Below are 21,131 nucleotides of genomic sequence, written 5' to 3'. Positions count from 1 at the left end.
TCAGATTTGATCGATTCATGTGTATGTATAATGATTCAACGCAAGATATCTGATGTTCCATTCATACTGTACAATACCTTTGAGGCAGCCCTGGCTCTTTCAGCCTGTCTTCCTCATTCATCTCACCGACCCGTTAAGCAGACGAAGGTCCTAATCTAGTCTTGGTCAACCCACTCCAACTGCCCTTTCCTTCCTTTACTCCAAACCTGATCTGCCCCTTCTGCGGGTGGTCTCTCGAGGTTCTCCTCGATCAAGTAGTTCTTACGAGTCTCCCGTTTTGCAGAGGTGTCCACACCCATCTCTCTGCACATCGATCCGACAGAGAGTCAGTGGCCTTTCGACTAATTGGGAAAGTATCTCCCATGATAGTAGGAAGACAGGGCAACTCACCGGTCTCTCTTTTCCAACAAGGCTTTATCGACCTGCGAGTCCTCCGTATACGCCATCATAACCTGAGGTGGACCGAGTGGTAAATCGGGATATTGGTCGAAGGCCCTATACGTACACAACGTAGGACTGACGTTAGCTCAAAGAAGCGGGAAAGAAAAAACTACAGGAGGTAGGACATACCACGTATGAGTCGTCTTGCCGTATGTCCGGTGAAGCTCTAACATCGCTGGACGTTCGGCTAGGTCCGTCATGGCGTCTGTTCACAGTGAAGAATTCAGCTTTCAGGATAATCTTTTTGACACTAATCGACGAGGAAGGCTGTATTACTCACTTGGGACTAACGATTTCGTACCAAGCATTAACATGCCTGAGTCGACTTCGTATTTGTGTGAGTGCCAGTACTACCCGTTGGAGATCAGCTTCGTGATCTATCAGACAAACGATACACCAGAGAGACAATTGCACATATAGTGAGGTCAATTTATGAAAGTAATTGAACTCACCTTCTTCTCATCCTCTGGCAGTTTGACGAATATATCCTCCGGTATGAGATACTCGATACCTACCATCACCCCTTTGATCAGCACATCATACCCCTATTTATCGCAGTCAAGTAGGAAGAGAATATCCACCAATCAATCTAGCATCCTTAGCATCACTATCATAAATCACACACTGATGCAGATCCTTGCGCAGGTGCGTACAATAATGATGAGCTTTGACGGCTCTCTTCGGATCGTGCGAGTAGATGTGGAGGCCGCAGAGATGCTGGTGGATCTGGTTGATCGGGGTGAAGCTGTACCACAGAGCGCAGATCAGTATCGCTTGATATAGGTATCACAGTCTAACCTTTTACAAAAGTAATTTGGTGGAACACCAGAGCCTAACCCACCTCATCTGTGCTGCGCCAGCAGCGGCGTAAGCTGATGAATGATATTGATCGTGCTCTGTTTGAGCGAGCTTGTCATCTTGGTCTCTTGGCATGGTGGGTCACAATCTTCCGTTTGAGTAGCTTTGGATGATACAGATGCATGGGAGGAAGTCCAGAAGACCGTTCATGAGATATATGGTCAGTATCAGAGATGATCTTCGCACTTCGCACTTTCCAGCTCTGACGTCAATCTCGATGATGACGAGTTCCAACGGAAACGCGGTCCATTTTCGATTCCAGCAAAAATCATCTCTGTATGAGGAGGCAGATCGTCTGCTTTTGTGGACCGGACACGCATACTCTTGAGAGAGAATTGATGATTAGATGTGCTGGATGACCACATAATAATGGAGTACACGGTATCTTGATGCTGATATTTTCGCGATCGTCAAATGGTATCTACTGAATCAATTCAATCTCGAGGTCTAAGTCCGACATGAGCAATCTGTAATATTACCTCTTCCAACTTGTGAGATTTGTTGCAATGGTAATGATGAAGACGGCTGTGAGACAGCAAACAGCAAATAGCGATATGACACTTGAATCAAGTGTCTAAGATACGGTACGGTAAGTAGACGGTAAACAAGCAACATCAACCCCGAAATCGACGCGTTCGGATTCTTCTGCCTTTGATCCACCCGCCTTGATCATTGATTGTCGTTGTTCCGTGTCTGACTGCTTGCTCCGTCTGCATGGTTCTCTGAGTCAAGCGTCTCAGGAGAGCAAGCAAGCGACGATATCCCGGCCATGGTGTTTGTAAGGTTTTCGACGCGTGAAACCAGAAAGCAGAACACCCAAACGAGAAGGAACGGAGCCCATCCGTAGGAACAGGAACAAGGGACAGATGTCCAGGAACGGTTCAAGACAAACATCCAACAGAGATTGGAGACAACAACACGTCCATGCATGTGGGGATTGGGCAGGTATATATAAAGCACCCAGCAGAACGAGATGCATCGTCCCTTCATCCATAATATACGCTCATTATAATCTATCACCACCACACAATCTTTTACTAAGCCAATAGAAGAATCAACATGAGACTCACTATCCTCGCTCTCGTCGCTTCCGCCGCTATGGCCAGTGCCACCCCCGCTCTCAAGGCAAGACAATCTTCTTCTGGAGGTTATGGTGATTGTCGAGATACCGAGGGTAGTTGTCCTGGAGGAAGGTAAGTCATCTCTTCCAACCTCTCGTATATCGATCGGCCTACTGATACCCTATGTCGTTTTGATAGTTGTGTCGCAGGGGACTCTTCGAACCCTGACTCGGGGTACATCTGTTCCTTCGAGTCAGCCTCTTCATCCGCAACTTCAGCTGCTGCTTCCGAGAGCTCGTCTGCTTCATCCTCTTCCTCATCTGGGTCGTATGGGGACTGCAGAGATACCGAGAACAGTTGTCCAGGTGGAGCGTGAGTCGTCCTCTCTTCCACATACAAAAATATTGTCCATTTCGCTGACCTGCTTGGATTGTAGCTGTGTAGCAGGAGACGCATCCAACCCCAACTCAGGCTACGTCTGCTCCTTTGAATCATCCGTGATCGCATCCGCTTCCAAAGCTGCAACGACCGCCACCTCCGCCGCCGCCAAGACCACCTCCGCCGCCGGAACCGCACCTACCACCATGGCAGCCGCGACCAGTGCTAAAGCCTCGACCACAGCCTCAAAAGCCGCTACGACCGCTTTGGCCGCTAGTGCCTCGGCTTCAGCCAGCAACTCCACTACATCTTCTATCCCTAACAGCGGGAGCGGTGCTGGGTTGAGCTTCACTGTGAATTACGCTGTGGCTGGTTTGTTCGCTGCTGGTCTGTACGTTGCTCTTTAGACGTGTAGAGCATTCTTCATATGGACATTGATTATACTTTTCTTCGATTCGCTTTTTCTTTTTAGGGTTATATATACAGTGTCTAATATGCAGTCGAGTCACGATCAAATAAGCATATCTCCTTCTATCCATCCGCAGCAGACGTGTTCACCATGTAGATGGCTTTCCATCGCTGCGAAAATAACGCGTTAGCAAGATGAATGGATAAGTCATGCGACTCGAGTGGACAACACTCACACTTGCCATAATCCACCTGACGTTTCTGCTCTAGTAGCTTTGTCTATGAATCCAACCATTTTGGCTATTATACTGATCAGCTTCATCCGTTCAATCCTGTCACGCAAGTTGTCGAATGTGATATGACTCACGAACGGTCTCCTCGACAGTCCGAGGAGGTGCGTACCCCAGAAACTCAGACGCCTTGTGTCCTAATCTGGTATCTACATGTCCCGGATCAAGTGTAAACGTGATCAAATCAGGTTCTTCGAAATGGATCCCTCTGGCCTTTGAGCACACCACCTCTATCATCAGCTAATCGCCATTTTGCCTTTCCGCCCACGTCGTATGTTGCCTAACGATTCTCAGGCAGATTGGAAATGCACCGGGCAGAGCAAACTCACAAGGTAGTTGAGCGCTACTTTACTCGTACCGTACGTCACCATCCCGACCTTATGCCATGGTCTCGACAATTGCGCCAAGATCGAAGAAATCACTACGAACTTCCTCTCCTTCCCCCGGAGCAGGAGATCTCGCGTAGCTTGGTATAGCAGTAATACACCCCGGGTATTCACTTTAAAATGGTTTGTATATTCTTCAGGGGAGATATCGAGGATAGATTCAGAATGAGAACCGACAGCCGAGTTGGCAATCACCTAAACTATCTGTTAATACTTGTGTAAAGGTCAGGTTTAGGGGACGAACTTAGCTTACCACGTCGATATGGTTGATTCCGTATTTCTCTTTCATCTCTTGTACCGCCTAATTATATCTCAGATCGTATGAGCCAACAATATGCCTCTCACAAGTCGTATGCGGAGCGAAGCAACTCACATCCTTCGCATCATCGAGCTCCCCAGCGTCAAGCTTGACTACACACACCCCCTCAACGGAAGTCATAGTGGATGGATCTCGAACAGCAGCGATGACCTTCCATCCTTTCTGGCTGTATTCTTGTGTCAGACCTGACCCGAGCCTAGAAGCATCGAAAGCACCATCAACATCCAGGTCAAAATTGCTGCGAATCGGTGTAAGGAGATAGCTTACCCCCTGTTGGCCCCGGTGATCAGCACGACCGGTTGTTCTCCAGACATTGCGGGGACGATAAGATATTGGGGGAAGTTGAGATGTAGGACACTTGAACGCAGTGCAAAAGTGTATCTTATATATTCATGGAAATAGAACAGTTATGTGGTGCTCAGGTAGAGGAAGGGATGACTTGCCCGTCCCCGTGTTCATCTCGGTCACGTCGGTCGCCTTGATCTCCTACGTCGCTTTAGGGGTCCAAATTCGTCTCCCTGAGAAGAGCCGGCGAGGACGAGCATCAACGGTATAGCAGAGGAGCGATAACTCACCCACTTGTACCCCGCTCTCCCTCAAGCAAGAGGACCAGTCTTGTGTATTGCAGGCAGAATCGTCATGGTCGAAAACTGCTCATCGATACCTGACGAACTCCTTTGATCCACTCCGGCTCGGCGGTCAGTGCCTGAAAGGAATCGTTGTGTGTACAGTGTGTGCGCGTTTGTTCCGATCAAACCGGTGTATGACTCTGATCGACTGACTCGCTTATCTCCTTATCTTTATCAAATCATATTCGTATATCTTGTTCCCTCTCATCGTGACATCAGATGAACTCTGTACTCGACAGTCGTGGCCAGGTCGTGTTTTGCGTGAATTGAGATGATCATATTGTTCATATAACATTTCATTTATATACCCAACATATAATCAGCTCAATTTCAACCTTGACTATTCTATTGCTCAACGACTTCTTTTCCCCCTCCTCCCCTACCACCATGTCCAAGCAGATCATCCTCGCTCCTCTGGCTATCTTACCAGGTAACCACAAGCCCCAACCAGCGACGATAGAAATCGACCTTCAGTCTGGTGTGATCGCCTCCATCCAAAAGGGATTGGTCCCACCCGAAGATAAAGGCGTAGATGTAATCCAGATAGAAGAGGGCAAAGTGGTCCTACCAGGCTTAGTAGAGTGAGTCAACCCACCCATCTCTCCACTCCCACTATTGATCCACTGATCCTGTGTGTATTGTCAAAAGCACGCACGTTCACCTCAATCAGCCCGGCCGAACAGAGTGGGAAGGGTTCCAAACCGGTACCCTCGCAGCAATATCGGGAGGAGTGACCACAGTAATTGATATGCCCCTCAACTCTATTCCACCGACAACCACCCTCGAGGGATTGGAAGTGAAGAGAACAGAAGCGGAGAAAGTTGGTGTGAACTGCGATATTGGGTTTTGGGGTGGGATTATACCTGGGAATGCGGGGGAGTTGGTGGGGATGTTGCAGGAGGGGGTGAAGGGGTTTAAGTGCTTTTTGATAGAGTCGGGTGTTGAGGTGAGTCATTTGGATACATCTTATGCAATTGGGAGGACTTGCTGTCTTACGATACCAGGGGGAGAGAGTCGCAACTGTCGTATGTTGACTTATGGGTCTAGGAATTTCCATGTGTGGACGAGGAGGATCTGCTGAAAGCTTGTGAGGCGTTGAAGGTGAGTGAAATTCCGAATCAAAGTTTGACTATTGTCTTGTCTGTCTCTCTTTCTCGCATGACCACATAACATATAGATACCACCTAGCTGAGGTTGCTTTATTCCTTTAATCCATGTACATACCCTCACTCTTCTACGCCGAAGCTCACTCCCAATGATATAGGACACGAACGCCCTGATCCTCTTCCATGCCGAACTCGACTCCGCTCCTCATGCCCACGACGAGCCATCATCGTCTTCCGATCCCAACGAATACTCCACCTTCCTCTCCTCCAGACCAGAGGAATGGGAACTTTCCGCCTTATCTCTCATCCTGAAGATTGCCAAACTCTACCCATCCTTACGATTCCACATCGTCCACTTATCCGCCGCATCGGCATTGCCAGCCATACGTCAAGCACGCTCTGAAGGGGTGAACAACCTAACCATCGAGACGTGCTTCCATTATCTCTGTCTCGCATCTGAGGAGATCCCAGATAACGCAACGCAATTCAAATGTTGTCCTCCCATACGAGACTCCTCCAATAGACTTCAGCTCAAACAAGCATTGCTGGATGGTGAGATAGATTACGTGGTATCTGATCACTCCCCCTGTGTTCCAGAACTGAAGAAGGGGGACTTCCTAAATTCATGGGGAGGTATTTCAGGCTTGGGATTGGGATTGAGTTTACTTTGGACTGAATTCAGGGATGATCAAGTGGAATTGGGGAAGATAGTCGATTGGATGGGTTCAGTGCAGGCTAAACAAGTGGGATTGGAGGATAAGGGAGGACTGAAAGTGGGGAATAAAGCGGATTGGATCGTCTTTGATCCGAAGAAAGAATGGGATGTTACTCTTGTAAGTCACGGCGCATTCCTTAGATGTCAGGTTAGACGAATTGCTGATTGTTGATGTTATGGATATAGGGGTCCCTGCTGTTCAAGAATAAGGTATCTCCCTATGTCGGTAAGACCCTTCGAGGGCTTGTGGAGAAGACTTATCTGAGTGGTAGATTGGTGTGGGATCATTCGAAAGGTGTAGAGGGTGTCGCGTATTCGCAGGGGAAGTTGTTGTAATCCCGCTCTTGCTAGACATTGATCATCCAATTTAAACCTCGTGTATCAAAAGGACCTTGCATCTTGATCACGTACGAAGGCTCCCAAGAAATATTCTTAGATGACTATCATATATGCATTGTTATGACCCATTGTAGACACGGATGAGCTCGCTGTTGGTTGTAGGAGGGTAAAATGGGTCACTGCAATACTGAAATAGCAGATTCACCCTCCACCTTCGTCTCTACCTTTGTGAGTGTTTGTGCAACTCAACTCTTCAGCCGGTATTAGTATTCGTCTTAGAGTCTCATATCACTGTCGATCTTCTACACATCACATCCGAGCAACTGGCCAATAAACCACTGTTCGAGAACTCAGAGAAGATTACCTCCCCAAGATGGCCCCCAAAGCAGCCGCCATCCCCACCTCGACGCGCCGAGCCAAACGAATTATCCAATCCCCCTCTGGATCTTCTTCCGAAGCTTCCACTCCAGCTGCACCCCCTCCCGTCGATGTGCCCGCCTCGGACAGGAGTCTGAGAGCGAGGAACACACTGAAGAGACCTGTCCCGCCGGATGATAGCGAGGTGGAGGAGGTGACTTCGGAGGAAGAGGAGGAGGATGCTGGAGGTGAGGATGAGCAGGAAGACGATGTGGATGTGGATGTGGATATGGAGAGGTCACGATGTGAGTTTGTGTGCTTTTCTCTCCTGGCACAATCTACATTGTGTTGTTTCCATCGAGAAGAGGGGTGTCGCTGATGAAAGCACGTCATAGTATCCTCTGCGATCGCTTCAGAAGATATACCCCTAGATGACGACGAGGATGCCGAAGGAGAAGAAGAAGAGGAGGAGGAATCAGTATCAGTATCGCCTTCGAAGAGCAATTCCAATGCGCCCTCGTCAGCCCTGAAAATCAAGTTGAACTTTGGCGCCTCATCATCTGCAGCTCCAGCGGAGAAACGACCAGGTAGGACGGCTGCTAAGAAAGGTGCCAAGAAGGTTAAGAAGGTTGCGGAGGAGGAGTTTGGTGAGTTGCAGCGTTGTAGTAGGGGACCATGCTGATTTAGGAGTTTACTGTGTACAGCGGAGAGCGATGATGAATTGCTTCTATTCGGTGATGGTGCTGTGGGTGATGAGAACGCTGAAGGAAGTGTCATCTCGAGTAGGAGGAGTATCAGTCCGACTAAGATGACTGCTCGACAGAGGGCGAAGGGGAATAAGGATTTGCAGGAGACGTTGTTACAATTGCCTAATGGTGGGTCTGTCGTTCATTTCTGACTGCCCATCCAACAGCTGTCCGAGTAAGGAATGCAATGCTGATGTTTAGATGGTGGGCTTTTGCAGAAGTATCAGGCAAGAAGGTCATCTTGACTGAAGCTGAGCGATTGCAGAAGCGCGAAGAGACAGCTAGGAGGAGGAAGAGGCAGACTGAGCAGAAATTGCAGGATGAGCAGGTAAGTCAAACGTCACTTAGGGCCTCAGATATTTTGCTTGACAAGCTGATGAATATTCTAATCCCCTTTGACAGGATGAAACCATCAACAGACTACTCAGAGCACAAACTTCCAAATCCCGTTCCAAGCTCGACCAACCCTCACCTGCATTAGGAGAGGGCGAATCGTTGAACTCTGGTCAGGTGTCTCCTTCGAAATCATCTGCAAAAATGATACGATGGACTAGTACGATCAATAAGCAGGGAGATATATCACTACGAGTGGCCGCACCACGGGATAAAGAAGATTGGATAAGTGTCGGTGCGGATGGAGAAACACCAGCAGAGAGGGTGATAGCGGTATGCGGGGTGGATGGGTGTGGGAAGAAAAGGATTTACAGAAGTATGAGGGATTTTGCGGTTGGAGGGTGCTCGATGGAACATTTGAAAGCTGTTGAGAAGGGTTTGGTATCGGTGTAGATTAGGTAGCTTCGGTCATGATATGAGCGAGTGATGTTGATAGAGAATGTTGTATCTATGTGATGTGTAATTGTATAGGTCTTCCGTGCAATCACGTCAGTGCGAGTGAGCTAGCAAACAGTGCGCAGAGCCAGAACATCAGTGACTCGATGTATTCTGCAACAGGATAGGACCATTCCAAGACGAGGGGTTGATAGAAATCACCATCATCACCACCAGAATGTTGAGGATGACCGGTTTCAACGACACCACGACAGGTAATCTCCGCCTGATCGCTCAATCCTTCTCACCCCTGACGAACAGTCCAATCTCAACTCCACCGATGCCCATGCTGTCCCACAACGCATGGTCGGAATCGCTTCATGCAAGTTTTTTGTACAAGACCAGGACCAGGTGTTTCTCAAAAAGAATCCATCATAAAAGAACTACCTATTCCCAATATACTGATTGATAGCGAAGTTGATTTATGCGGTCTTTTCACCTTGGGCAACCTTGGAAGCTACAGCGGCGGCTACGGCAGGGTTGATTCTCTGCGAGGTCAAGGGGTACAAGTCAGTTGCAGTCCTTCCTGAATCCTATGCGCGAGGGGTACCAGCAAAACCCAATCACTCACCTTACCATCCTTGAAGACAGCTCGGGGAGGGGGAAGTCTGTTCTTTCGGGAGTTGATGGCACCTGGCTTGGCGGATCGGACTCGGACGACTGTGATAGCATCTAACGTTAGTTCCCTGCAAGACGACATCGTGATACGTTCGAACATCACTACTCACTCTTGGCGTGGATGGCACATGAGATACAGTAACAGAGTCTGATGTAGAGTTTGGGGAGAGCGTATTCGGCGTAGACCGAGGCTTCGGAGAGATCTCGTACGGCAGCGGCTTCAACCATGTTCTTCACGGTGAACCTCTTGATGGCCTTGTCCTGTGAGAGCGTGATAAGTTAGCAATGGATACCTCGTAATGGGTGTGTTGGTCCATAATCTGATTCCTGCAGTTCATCCTCCCCTGATATAAACCATCTCCCTGGCATCCAGCACAGACGTTGATCCTTCCCGAAGCATCGGCCTTTCCTCCAGCAATCCAAACCCAGCTATCCACCTGTAGTCCCTCCAATGATACCCCCTCTACTACTAATCCTGACACCTCATCCGTCCTTCTAATCTACTATCCGCCCAATCCCATCAACATCAGAGAACACCCAAAACCCACCTTAGGAACACATCGCGAACAGTTTGAACATCTAACGAATTTAACGTGTCCTCTTCCCTTCTTGTTTCGGCCACCGCCTCTTCTTTTGAAAGTCATTTTGTCGGTATGGACTGGATAATAAGAGAGCAAATAACGTTAGCTTCGACTGATGTGAATGAACGTTGGGTCGCTGGCGTGTCGGTGGAGCTGAGAGAGGCGAGAAGGCGATATGATACCCACAAGTGTCTTGAAGTTTGGCGACTTTAAGACTGGATGTGAATGATACAATCCTCTTTTGACCTGTTAACGATCAAACCGACAACCACCAACTGACGCTGTGCTGCTCAATTGCAGTCAAATCATCAGATGGTGAAGAAAGGAATAACGGGATCAAATGACACAACACAGAAGTGGCACCTCAAAGACGCTGATCAGAAATGGGATACAAATCGGATATAGTCTTAACGCCGATGCCAGCGAGATTACCGGGTTGCTAGGTCATACGCGTTTATGATTGCTTGTCACTCTGGACACCACGTCATTCTGCAACGCTCTGGGTCGATGGCCTCCATCTCCATACACACAGATATACATACTGTACATACAAATAGGGGTATACGGATCATAAAACCTGCTGCTCTTCCTATATATCTAGCACTCGGTCCAAAAAGGTTGAAAACGAGAACAGCTCATCTTCTCTATTTTCACTCATCTTCAACAAGACAAGCGTGACAGCAGGAAAATACATCTTCATTACTTTCGTCGATAGCACTGATCGATGACACGGAACATGCTATCGAGATTCAATTACACGACTAAGCTGGATCGATGACCACTCAGCAATCAATCTCACACACGCAAAAACTACAACACCCGGGATTCCCAAATGGTCCCCCACTTTGGTACTAACCGAGCGACAACCAGGTTAATTGCGCAGAGCTAACGGGATGCGATGTTTTCTGGTTTCTATGGTCGTAGATGTTAGGACAAGATTAGATGGCATTATAAAAGTAAGAGGACAGGCAGTGCCTCGAGGAAGTGAAACATACTCGCGATGCATATGCCGCTTGCGACGATCAGTCTACAACTCTATCTGAGGCCTCATAGTCAACAACGTAAAGATCAACCTATCCGTAACCTCCTCAACCTTCTTCTCCAAGCTTTTGGCGGACAGCTCGTGCCCGGCATTCTCATACAGCCTCCCGAGGATCATGTTCCCCTCCTCACTCGCGAGATGCTTCGACTGGACCTCCGCTAAGTACTTTAGCGAATGTCCAGGGACGACTCGGTCGTCGTGATCTGCCGTAGTCACCAGGATGGAAGGGTATGTCACGTCCGTTCGGATGTTATGTAACGGGGAGGTTCTCAATAATACTGGGAAATCCGAGGCAATTTCCGGTGAACCATACTCGCCCAACCACATTCTGCCGAGGGTCTATTGTTGACGAGATGGAATCAGCAAATATCACTTTTGATCATGGGTCACTCACAAACTTGTGATACCTGACTAAATCAGTTATAGCCACATCCGCAAACACAGTGTTGAACAGCTCGGGAGTTCTATTCGCACAAGCCGTGACCAGCAATCCACCATTCGAAGTACCGTATATAGCCGTCAAAGCGGGAGTGGTCAATCCCTTACTCTGGAGGTATTTCGCGGCGCACGAGAAATCGTCCCATGCTACTGATTTCTTGATCCCCTTGGCGGCGTCGTGCCATCGTTTACCGTATTCGCCCCCTCCTCGTATACCGGCGATGGCAACGCTATAGCACAGGCGAGACATCAGCATCGACATACAGTATGAGAGGACCACATCAACTCACATTCCCCTCAGATTCCGCATGAACGAAGCGAACAGAGCGTCGTAATGCGGTATCATCGGTGCGCAGAACCCTCCATACGCATGTAGCAGGGTGGGTTGAGGTTTGGTCAAGTCCAGATCATGGAGATGACAGATGAACAAGGGGATCTTCGTCCCGTCGTTGGAACCATAGAATACCTGATTACAGACTATGTTCTCCTTGTTCTCTTGATCCACAACGTTGATGCTGCTAATATCAACTTCCATCTCATCGTTATTCGTGTCCACGACCTTCCCTCGCAGGACGTAGGAAGGTGCCACCCAAGTGTCGACGGCAAAGTAGAATTCGGGAGAGTCGAACCTGCTTGAAACGGGTTTGATCGATCCATGCTCCGGGATGATCACTTTGGAAGTTTTGGATATTTCGAATTCCTCCTCGGGGACGGGTACCTCGGTATTGGGATCTAGTTCGATATTACCTTTGGTCTCTACTGCATTGGTGAACCCTAATTTCCGCCCTGTCAAGGCATTGTAGAAGGTCACTGATGCACAGGCATGTTTCAGGTATATCAACATGAGTAGCTTGCTGCCTATCACCTGGGCGTTGTGGAGCTGATGTCCCTCCGGATCGACTGCTACGAACTCTTTGAGGGGGAGTACTTGGTCAACGGGTGTGCGATCCCAATCTTCCGTGTCGAAAGTCACGATCCGTCCGGTGGGGTGACCGTCCGCTGTGGAATAGAAGAAGTGTTTTTCCAGGCCTGTTGAGCCGATATCTACGTATCCGAGTTAGCTTGTGAGCAGTGTCTAAGGAATTGCTCAACCCACATCTGGTTTCGCCCGTAAACCATTTAGTCACCCACTTCCTCTCCTCCCTCACCAACCTCTCGATGGTCTCTCCATCTACTGATCGAGGTCCACCAGGTAATTCGACAACGAGCAGCTCAGTTTCGGGATTGGTATTCCGATAGATATCGAAAGTGAGCCAGGTCCTCTTTGTCGGCGAGGCAGATTGGTCGGAGGATACTGTATGTGCTTTACCAACGAAGCGTTCGTGAAACTCCCCCGTGAATGGTAAGACGGCGATATCGGTGGATTGCGGTTGTCCGATTCGGTGGTAGAACATCCCGTAGGAGCCGTCGCTGAGCGACGAGTCTGAACCGTTGTACCCTATGATACGTTTGTATATGTATCCCTAAATCATGGGAGAGCTTCATTAGCCCGGCAATGTATGGTGATTGAGCCGCGAAAAGCATGAAAAAGAAGTCGGGCTCACCTCTTCGCCTATCCACGTCGCTCCAAAGGTAAACTTTGAACCTCCCACATCAACGTCTACAGGCTGTTTGGTGGTAGTATCATACACTTTGATAGTCTGCCAGTCGCTCCTGTAGGCAGGACAACAATTCATCAGCATTTCACAAGATCGCTTGTGAATCTTCCAACCCACCCGGAAATCTGAAGCACGACCGCCCAAAGTTTCCCACTCGCACTAAACCCATGAGCGTACATCGACGTGTTCTCCTGCTTATTCAGATCGAAAAACACCTCCGGTCCACCCTCCTCCAGCGGGTCTTTACCGAAATGTTCATCTAGACTCTTTGATCTGACCAAGATATCTCTCGCCCAATTCCCTTTATTATAATTCCAATAGTAGTACCCGTCCGCCTGAAGTTGGGGAGTATCCATGCGCGAGTGGTTGTATATCCCTTCTACGGCTTCTTCGAGGTTATGTCGTAGTGGGTGTTTCGTCAGGATTGGGACGGATAGCTAAGAAGAATATCCCGTCAATGCTTGTACCACGACAAGGTGAGTGAAGTACGACTCACCTTATTTTGATCCTTCACGAACTTCCTGGTCACCTCATTGTCGAGATTTTCCAACGTCCTCCAGGGATCTTCAACCTTCAACCCGAATATCTCTTCGGTCACGCCCCCGTCCTGTGGGGGGATGGGATACGTGATCTCGAATTGCTTGGGGGTATGTCCCCAGTCGCTTTTGGAGACGGTAAATGAGGTGGTAGGTTGATTCGTGAGAGCGCCATGGGGTGTTTTGGAGATACTAGCTCCGGGTAGGTAGGTCATATTTGATATTTTGTCTTCTTGCTTGACCCGAAACAAGCACCATATAAGGAAGAAGAAGTAATCGATATACACAAATGAGAGTTCTGAGGTAAGGTCAACGAACCATCGATAACCTCTCTTCCCATTTATGTACTTTGCGAGAATCCTCTGTTCATGTGACCATAGAGCGCCAACTTGAGGTTTCGCGAAGCATGGACAGAGCTCAGAACGATGGAGTTGATAAGCATGTTGCACCACGTTGGTGTCGACCAGAGCTATCAGATAAACAAGTTAGTTATCCAACACTCGCGCTCGCAATTGCATAAAGGCGCGCGCTTACCAACGAAATGCTTAAGTTGAAGCTTAATTCAGAGACGAGTTTCAGGGATGGGTCAAAGGAATCCGAAAGGCCCGGAAGTCGAAATCCGTCGGGGGTTGGGTGTGTGATTTAGCTAGGATTATCAGCTGGCAAACGAAGTGAGGACATCAGAGCAGAATGGGAGGGGGTGTGTATAAGTGTGTACAGGATTCAGCTCTCAGGAGTTCGGAGGGGAAGCCATCTCATGTATCTTGTGGAAGTGACCTTGAATTTTGTCATTGCAGAATGTACCCGACATCCGGCAAAGCTACCATTTATAAGATTTGCTTCCATCATCGACTGGAGCTGTCGTACTGAGTCATGAAAGACCCCGCCTAAAGCGCTTCCCAGCACAAGCAACCAACTCGACAGCGCCTTTTTCTGTCTCTTTACGTAAATTAACCCACCGCTCGAACCCGTCCACTGAGATTGACGAGATATCATCGCACTCTGTCCGATAGTAGTATACTTTGCGGTCAGATTTCTATGATGAAGATATGCATCACCATAACCCCACAGAGCTCGCAACATGACCGCCTCGTCAGCAGCAAGGCCAGGACCCTCAGCAGATATCCGTTTGTACAAGAACCGCGCGTCATACTCCCTCCATGCTGCTCTGGAGATATTCCGTGAAGTCCCAGTCGCTCACGTCGCGTTCGTTCATCCCGGTGATGAGGGCAGGGGGGAGACAGTCATGAATATACCGCTTATTACTGTTGTTGTGCGGGATGACGAAGATGGCGATGAGGATGACGATGAGCAGGGGAATTACTCGGTCTATCTGCATACGTGAGTTGACTATTGAATAGAGAAAGCAGCGATGTTGATGTGTGATGTCGGGATTAGACACAGGCATTCGGGATTGGTAGAAGCTGTATTGGACGGTAGACATGGTATAACAGCTACAACCACTAAGAGTGCGTCCGGCCTATCTGTCTTCATACTGGGCTGATACTCTACAGTCGACGGTATGATCTTCTCGCCGACGGCTCACGACCATACCCTGAACTACCGCTCTGCGACCCTCCATCTGTCCTCGGGTAAACTGCTAGACGACGAGGTGGGGACTCCCGACCACGAGGAGAAACGAAATGCTCTGGGTGCAGTCACAGACACTGTAACGGGGTATAATCGAGTATCATCCGTCGGTCAGCCAGACGACGCAGCGGTGAAGCGAACGACGGTGATTAGGTTCAAGATCGACAAGATAAGTTGTAAACAGCGGTATGGCGGGTTCAACGGGACACAGGAGCCTGAGCTGACAGCACCAGAGGGGAAGGAGGGGGATAGTTTTACGGGGGTGGTGCCCTGCTGGACGCAGTGGGGTGAGCCGATAGGATACGGCAGGGATGTGAACGAGGTGAGGAAGCTGAAGGAGACGAAGTCGAGGGAGGGGAGGGAGTTTGCAGAGAAGGTTGCGTGGGCGAATGAGGAGGTGAAGATTGAGGGGTTGGGTAAGAAGAGGAGGCAGCGGTGAGAGGCAGTTGAGGGGTTGGGAACGAAGAGGAGGCAGCAGTGAGGTAGTCTTGTACAAGTACATGCAATACAACATAGATATACATGTACAACCAGTTCTAAATCAACAATACACCATATTTCCATCCCAACTCCCCCATAGTCTCCCTCCAATCTACCATCCCCACCTTCCCCTGACTAGCAAACACAGCACGTTTTCTCCATACCTCCTCCATCAGCTCCAACGCCGGTCCGGTGTTCCCAAATGCCTTGGCTTCGTTCCCCAATGAGGTAAAGCAGTTGCGGAAGAAGGACTGTTGGTCTGCAGTCTCGCAATGGCACCCTGCGATGGTTATGGGGAGGACCACCGCTCGGTGGATCTGGACGTTGGACTGTTGTTGTATGTCTAGTCTGTTGAGAGCTTCGATGGTTTCGATGACTGCTGAGGCGATCTCTGGGACTACGAGGGGGTGATGATGTGATCGTGAGACAAGACACATTGGGGATAACACAGAAATTGAACAGTCATGAGAACGACATTACTCACCCCTCGGGAACGGCCCATTCACAGCCACGGCCAGAAGCACCTTGACCGATCCATAAAATACATCACTAAGGACCTTCCTCAGCTCCGCTCCTGTGTCAGACTCGTCTTTGCCAGTCTCGGGGATGTCCAGATGGGACTCCCTCCATGATCGTTCATCCATCAACTTCTCGATCCTCGTTGCGCGCTCCAACAATTCTTTGTACGATAGACACCCTGCAGATTCGGCTTTGCACTTCCATTCGGACAGAGCTACCGTCTCGCACATTGCAAGGAGCTAGGGATTTGTCAGCCATGATCCCTCAAAAGCTAGGGGACAACCCACAGTGGTACTGTCACACCCCATCATCCGATCCATCAACACCACAGGTCTACTGGACAGTCCACTTTGATCGTGCGGTACGTGACTTAGCAGTTTCCTGTACATGGGCAAGAGCGTTGACGCCTTGTTGTAAGTTACAGACGAGATGATATCTATCCAGATCATCGATTCGAGGAGGACGGGGTATCTTGACCAGAAGCTGGAGTTGGGCAGGTTGGTGTGTTTGGAGCTGCAAGTGTGAGGTGTCAGAAAGGGACCAGCGAAATGCGATTGCCCTTGAGAGCACAATCCGAAACACCGCACACAAGCAGAATACCGAGGACAGGGCGCACTCACGTATCACTCGAACTTGCAAGACCCAACTCGGGCGACGAGTACAGCGCCGCGCTCAGACACCTCCTCGAGATATCTACCAGGTCATTCAGGTTCTTCGAGGTACCTCCGCAGAAGACGTTATAGGAGACGGCGAACAACACCGAAATGATGATTTCCTCCGCTATGAGATCTTTCGACGAGATGAATCGGAGTCTCTCCAATGTCTTCCGGTGGGAGGTGATGGCGACGGTTGTGTCTTCGTCCTCGTCTTGATCGTTGTCGTCTTTTTCCGTGTCGTCCACATCTAGTAAAGTGAATTTATCCTTTGAATCGAGCGATACTCCCCCATGCCCCAAGTTCGTCTTGGTCCTCTGAGCTACCATGTGGAGCGCGGCTAACGACGAGACGCTAGTGAGGACTTCGTCGCATCGCAGTGCGAGGGAGCCGACAAAGTCGCCCATGGTAATGGTGATTCCAATTATCCTGTACTGAAGGGGAAGTACCACGTTCAGGTAATGATGGAGGTATGTCAAGTAGGGTGTGGGTAAAGGCGATGGTATTGAAGTGGGAATGCAGAAATAGGGTGTGAGTGATGTGTTGTCATTTGGATTTGGGGGTTGTGGTAAAGGTACGTGGTTGTTGTTTGTATCCACTGCGAAGCCTGGTGGGACCGTCGGACCGAATAGCATACCTAAGAGAGTGTCTAGGCTCAAATCGTTGAGCGAGGGTATACCAGGTATCAAGCTTGTCATGTCTACCGGTGTGTCTGCCATTACAGCTGGAGGAGGGAAGATTGATGGATCAGGTAGGAATGGCGGGAACGAAGTGAATGAGGGGGGGCGGGTATGTGACATGGTGGTGTTGGGGGGTACGTTCCACCCGAGAGGGTTGGGGTCGTTCGCTATCGCTGACGAGCTTCCTGAAGATGATCCCAACTCCCAGAAGTGGGGTATGCCTCGATTCGTCGGCACTTCTAGACTCGTATCAATTTCCATACCCGTTTGATCCCTGTCATTTGTGACCGGTACATTCTGAGTATCGTCATAATCCGTGAGGTTGGAAGATGATCCATCGACCGTATGGTGTTCTTTCTGTTTGCCCTTCTGCGATCTTCTGGATAATACGATTTGTTTGCTGTGGAGCAGAAGTCAGCCTATTTCTCATCTGCGATACGAAGGGTTTCAGCTAAAAGGCAAAATCCAAACTTACATATTCTGCTTCGTCTTCTTCGCGTTGTCGTTCTCTTTCAACCATTTCGGCCTCTTCACTCCATATCCCATACATTCTATACCGAGTCTTGAGCAAGTCGCACAGATGGGTTTGGCCTCGTCGCAGCGCTGTAATAGGTGTGAGCGTTTTCTTCTGCACCATGAGCACAAGGTTGTTCTATGTATTCGGAGGGGCTGTACTGAAATGGGTCCACGCACCTTCTTTCTCAACCTGCAAGTGATGCATCCCGTCTTGCCCCTCTTCGTCGAGCCACTCTCATTCTTCTCATTGTACCCCTGCGATTGATGAGGCCCATCTGAGGTGGGCATGAACAAACTATCGATGTTGAACGGTGAGGACTGGTCTATTTGAGACATGACCTGATCTTGAATCTGAAGGCACACAGCCGACTCAAGCATGCGTGAGGATCAAGTGAAAGCGAAAGTGTGTGAACTGAGATTTGAAAGAGTGATGATAAACGTATACTGTAATGAACCAAACAATGGCGATAACGAGACAGACACAAACGAAATTGTCAAAATCGGGTATGTATGCATACTTTTCGGGTTTGACACCATGTGCTGTACTGTACCTCATGCTGTATCTGATAAAAGATAGTCAAACCGGGTACCGAGATTGGGCAAGGAGGAACAAGCAAACGAGCAAACGAGCAAACGAGAACAAGTAGAAAAGGGAAGGAGAGAATTGCTACAGCGACAATTCACTCGAAATTGAATTACCCTGAAAGGGTCAACGTCACACCATACATCCTTGCTTGGCAGATGTATGCCTGGTATAAACGAGCACAACCTCACTCCGCTGCTAACATCCGCTACTCATGTTGGTCAGATATTCCGTCCAGATGTAACACCGGGTATCCCGTGTTGATGCTATATGCAGTCGCAGATAACATGACCAGTCTTAGTCTTTTTGAGAAAATGCATTTGATTTCGTCTGCTTTCGCTATGCTGACTATACTGATACTTCCATTTCCACTCTCATGCCCGCCTCGTCGGGTTGACTGACAGGCAACGCATCGGCAGGCAATCACAAATTCTCTTGTTCCTCTTCCTCCACATGGTCTGGTCATATACACAGATTTAAGCCTTTGTCTCCTCGGCCTTGGCCTCGCCATTACCCTTGTTCTTGTTCTTCTTCTTGGGTGCTCGGAGGGGTTGAGTAATCAACGATGATAACTCTTCGTCTTGGATCTTCTTCTCGGTGGAGACTTTGTCGGAGGAGTACCATACGGGTTGAGGGGAGAGGAGCAATGGACCGGCGGGGAGGAGGGCGACTTGGAGGTACAGGGGAGTTATTTTGTCAGTGAGCTACCTCAGGACAAATGATTATTCAACTCACTGGTGAAGAAGAATTCGGCTACGAGGGTACCAGCGGCAGTCTGGACGATATCGTATGGTTTGAGGAGGCCTATGAAAGTATGGCAGGTCGTCAGTACCTGTTGTGAGATGATTCATTGTAGAGGTGCTGTTCACAGCATACCATCAAAGCTACACCGACTCACCGTGAGCGACAGCCTCTTGCACACCCATTCGTGCCCTCTTCTCATCATCGAGAGCTCTCAAGGTGAATGGGAAGGCACCGGCCTTCTTTTGGATTTCTGAGAAAACCGCTCGGGAGGTCTTCATCTTGAGCTGGTAGTTGATGTCGGCTTTCTTGTAGATTGAGGTTCTCGATGGGTCGGCTTTAGCCTATAAGGGTGGGAGACGTGATCGATGTCAGCGAGAATGTCCTTTCGCGAGATTGTTCAGTGAGACCTCGGAATACCATTGATCTCAATCATCCCCGCATGGATAGGACCCCACACTCACCTTACCGTTCGACCCAGTGACCACCAAGATGTCCACCCCGTACACCTCGCCCTCCTCGAAGGTGACCGTCTCGTGGTCCCTCTTGAGATCCGGCGAGGGGTTGAGCAAGATCCGCTTCTTACCGTCCGTGACATTCTTCTCGTGTTGACAAGACAACATGCCCTCGACACCGGAACACTCGTAATCCTTCGCGACCTTCTCTACCACCTCGGTGACGTCCCAGTTCTTGTTTCCAACTTTGATCGTTCGCATGGCGGCTTGGGCGGCATCGTAAGCGGCTTTCACGACGTCCGCTGAGAAGGCCTCGGCCTTGGATGAGAGGACGACGGTCTCGGCGTGGGTAACGGCGTATCCGTCTAGTTGGATACCGAGCATGATCTTGACTACGTCGCCGTCTTTCAGGACGATCTCGGGGTCGGAGGGGAGCGGGGAGACGTGGGAGACGACGTTGTTGACGGAGATGGAAGTGGGGAAGGCGGAGCCTGGGGGAGGGGGGAGAAAGGGTCAGTATAAGTTCGAGTTCGATCAGTGAATCTGCGACCCTTTGAGTCCGACGGAAAGACAACGAATCGCTGCCTCATCCTCAACATTCCTTTCTTGCTCCATGACCTTTACTTGCTCTCGTAACCCTCAAACTCACCTTTACCAACCTTGACACCGTTCTTAGCCTTGTTCCAGAGAGGAGCGACGGTATCGTTAACAAGCTTGTCACCTCTATTCGGGGATCAGTTCTGTCGCACGACCTCCTTCTCGAGCATCAGACTCACTCGACACAAAGGTCCAAAACTTTCTTTCCGGCAGTGATGGAAGGTACAAACTTCTTCAAAACCTCTCCTAAAGCTTGTCCGGCGGTGGTGTATTTGGTGAGGCTAATTACATCCAAGCACAAGCATGAACAAATCAGTCAGTCCGTATCCTTCGCAGCATTTCACTATTCGGTCCTCGGTGCACTCAACCCACGTATCATTGTTCAAACCCTTCTCCTCGACCTTCTTCTCCTCTTCTACTGGTACAGTCTTTTTCAAATCTACTTGAGCTTCGGCTGACATCTTTGCTGGGTGATTTGTGGGTTATATGTATGGTATAAATCAACAAAGGAATTTGCTTGAACTGTAGTCTTGACTCCATAGTATTCCATTCTGCATACCATACCTCCATTTCGTTGTACGTCATGAAAATATCATCGTAGCATTCTGATCCCGATTCAGCCAAATTGTCGAGGAAATCAAAA

General features: G+C 49.2%; 10 protein-coding genes and 1 non-coding gene across 11 annotated transcripts; 4 read left to right on the top strand and 7 right to left on the bottom strand.

The window, feature by feature from the left end:
* Positions 1–155: 155 nt before the first annotated feature.
* I302_100506 (uncharacterized protein) lies at positions 156–1,374 on the bottom strand (the record flags this gene model as incomplete). The annotated part of the gene is made up of 7 exons (XM_019190522.1): positions 156–303; positions 391–495; positions 571–646; positions 722–791; positions 894–952; positions 1,023–1,186; positions 1,283–1,374. The coding sequence occupies 7 exons, from the start codon at positions 1,372–1,374 to the stop codon at positions 156–158; spliced, it is 714 nt and encodes a 237-aa protein (XP_019047270.1).
* Positions 1,375–2,358: 984 nt separating this feature from the next.
* On the top strand, positions 2,359–3,145 carry I302_100505 (uncharacterized protein; the record flags this gene model as incomplete). The annotated part of the gene is made up of 3 exons (XM_019190521.1): positions 2,359–2,492; positions 2,559–2,732; positions 2,797–3,145. The coding sequence occupies 3 exons, from the start codon at positions 2,359–2,361 to the stop codon at positions 3,143–3,145; spliced, it is 657 nt and encodes a 218-aa protein (XP_019047269.1).
* Positions 3,146–3,481: 336 nt separating this feature from the next.
* Positions 3,482–4,455, bottom strand: I302_100504 (uncharacterized protein; the record flags this gene model as incomplete). The annotated part of the gene is made up of 5 exons (XM_019190520.1): positions 3,482–3,649; positions 3,766–4,017; positions 4,076–4,123; positions 4,196–4,337; positions 4,409–4,455. The coding sequence occupies 5 exons, from the start codon at positions 4,453–4,455 to the stop codon at positions 3,482–3,484; spliced, it is 657 nt and encodes a 218-aa protein (XP_019047268.1).
* A 702-nt stretch (positions 4,456–5,157) lies between these two features.
* Positions 5,158–6,927, top strand: I302_100503 (allantoinase; the record flags this gene model as incomplete). Its single annotated transcript, XM_019190519.1, has 5 exons — positions 5,158–5,351; positions 5,419–5,716; positions 5,818–5,871; positions 6,035–6,709; positions 6,778–6,927. 5 exons carry the CDS (start codon positions 5,158–5,160, stop codon positions 6,925–6,927), a joined length of 1,371 nt encoding a protein of 456 aa, XP_019047267.1.
* Positions 6,928–7,303: 376 nt separating this feature from the next.
* I302_100502 (uncharacterized protein) lies at positions 7,304–8,819 on the top strand (the record flags this gene model as incomplete). Its single annotated transcript, XM_019190518.1, has 5 exons — positions 7,304–7,592; positions 7,683–7,934; positions 7,992–8,162; positions 8,252–8,361; positions 8,436–8,819. 5 exons carry the CDS (start codon positions 7,304–7,306, stop codon positions 8,817–8,819), a joined length of 1,206 nt encoding a protein of 401 aa, XP_019047266.1.
* Positions 8,820–9,283: 464 nt separating this feature from the next.
* On the bottom strand, positions 9,284–10,123 carry I302_100501 (40S ribosomal protein S26; the record flags this gene model as incomplete). Its single annotated transcript, XM_065869088.1, has 4 exons — positions 9,284–9,349; positions 9,433–9,521; positions 9,590–9,740; positions 10,028–10,123. The coding sequence occupies 4 exons, from the start codon at positions 10,121–10,123 to the stop codon at positions 9,284–9,286; spliced, it is 402 nt and encodes a 133-aa protein (XP_065725160.1).
* A 745-nt stretch (positions 10,124–10,868) lies between these two features.
* On the bottom strand, positions 10,869–10,983 carry I302_100500. The gene has a single exon (XR_002022025.2). It is a non-coding gene; the product is annotated as a 5S ribosomal RNA (ribosomal RNA).
* A 104-nt stretch (positions 10,984–11,087) lies between these two features.
* On the bottom strand, positions 11,088–13,889 carry I302_100499 (uncharacterized protein; the record flags this gene model as incomplete). The annotated part of the gene is made up of 7 exons (XM_019190516.1): positions 11,088–11,441; positions 11,497–11,770; positions 11,831–12,584; positions 12,637–13,003; positions 13,085–13,193; positions 13,256–13,575; positions 13,635–13,889. The coding sequence occupies 7 exons, from the start codon at positions 13,887–13,889 to the stop codon at positions 11,088–11,090; spliced, it is 2,433 nt and encodes an 810-aa protein (XP_019047264.1).
* An 866-nt stretch (positions 13,890–14,755) lies between these two features.
* On the top strand, positions 14,756–15,703 carry I302_100498 (uncharacterized protein; the record flags this gene model as incomplete). Its single annotated transcript, XM_019190515.1, has 3 exons — positions 14,756–15,015; positions 15,073–15,143; positions 15,189–15,703. The coding sequence occupies 3 exons, from the start codon at positions 14,756–14,758 to the stop codon at positions 15,701–15,703; spliced, it is 846 nt and encodes a 281-aa protein (XP_019047263.1).
* Positions 15,704–15,800: 97 nt separating this feature from the next.
* I302_100497 (uncharacterized protein) lies at positions 15,801–18,448 on the bottom strand (the record flags this gene model as incomplete). The annotated part of the gene is made up of 6 exons (XM_019190514.1): positions 15,801–16,141; positions 16,229–16,502; positions 16,551–16,776; positions 16,884–17,996; positions 18,072–18,199; positions 18,290–18,448. 6 exons carry the CDS (start codon positions 18,446–18,448, stop codon positions 15,801–15,803), a joined length of 2,241 nt encoding a protein of 746 aa, XP_019047262.1.
* Positions 18,449–19,171: 723 nt separating this feature from the next.
* On the bottom strand, positions 19,172–20,949 carry I302_100496 (DNA-binding protein, 42 kDa; the record flags this gene model as incomplete). Its single annotated transcript, XM_019190513.1, has 7 exons — positions 19,172–19,365; positions 19,431–19,499; positions 19,594–19,780; positions 19,901–20,382; positions 20,541–20,614; positions 20,668–20,769; positions 20,861–20,949. 7 exons carry the CDS (start codon positions 20,947–20,949, stop codon positions 19,172–19,174), a joined length of 1,197 nt encoding a protein of 398 aa, XP_019047261.1.
* Between the last annotated feature and the right edge of the window lie 182 nt (positions 20,950–21,131).

Source organism: Kwoniella bestiolae, chromosome 1 (assembly GCF_000512585.2).
Source record: "Kwoniella bestiolae CBS 10118 chromosome 1, complete sequence".
NCBI classification, from domain to species: domain Eukaryota; kingdom Fungi; phylum Basidiomycota; class Tremellomycetes; order Tremellales; family Cryptococcaceae; genus Kwoniella; species Kwoniella bestiolae.
Note: the sequence above shows the minus strand (reverse complement) of the source record. Positions and strands in the feature narration are given on the sequence as shown.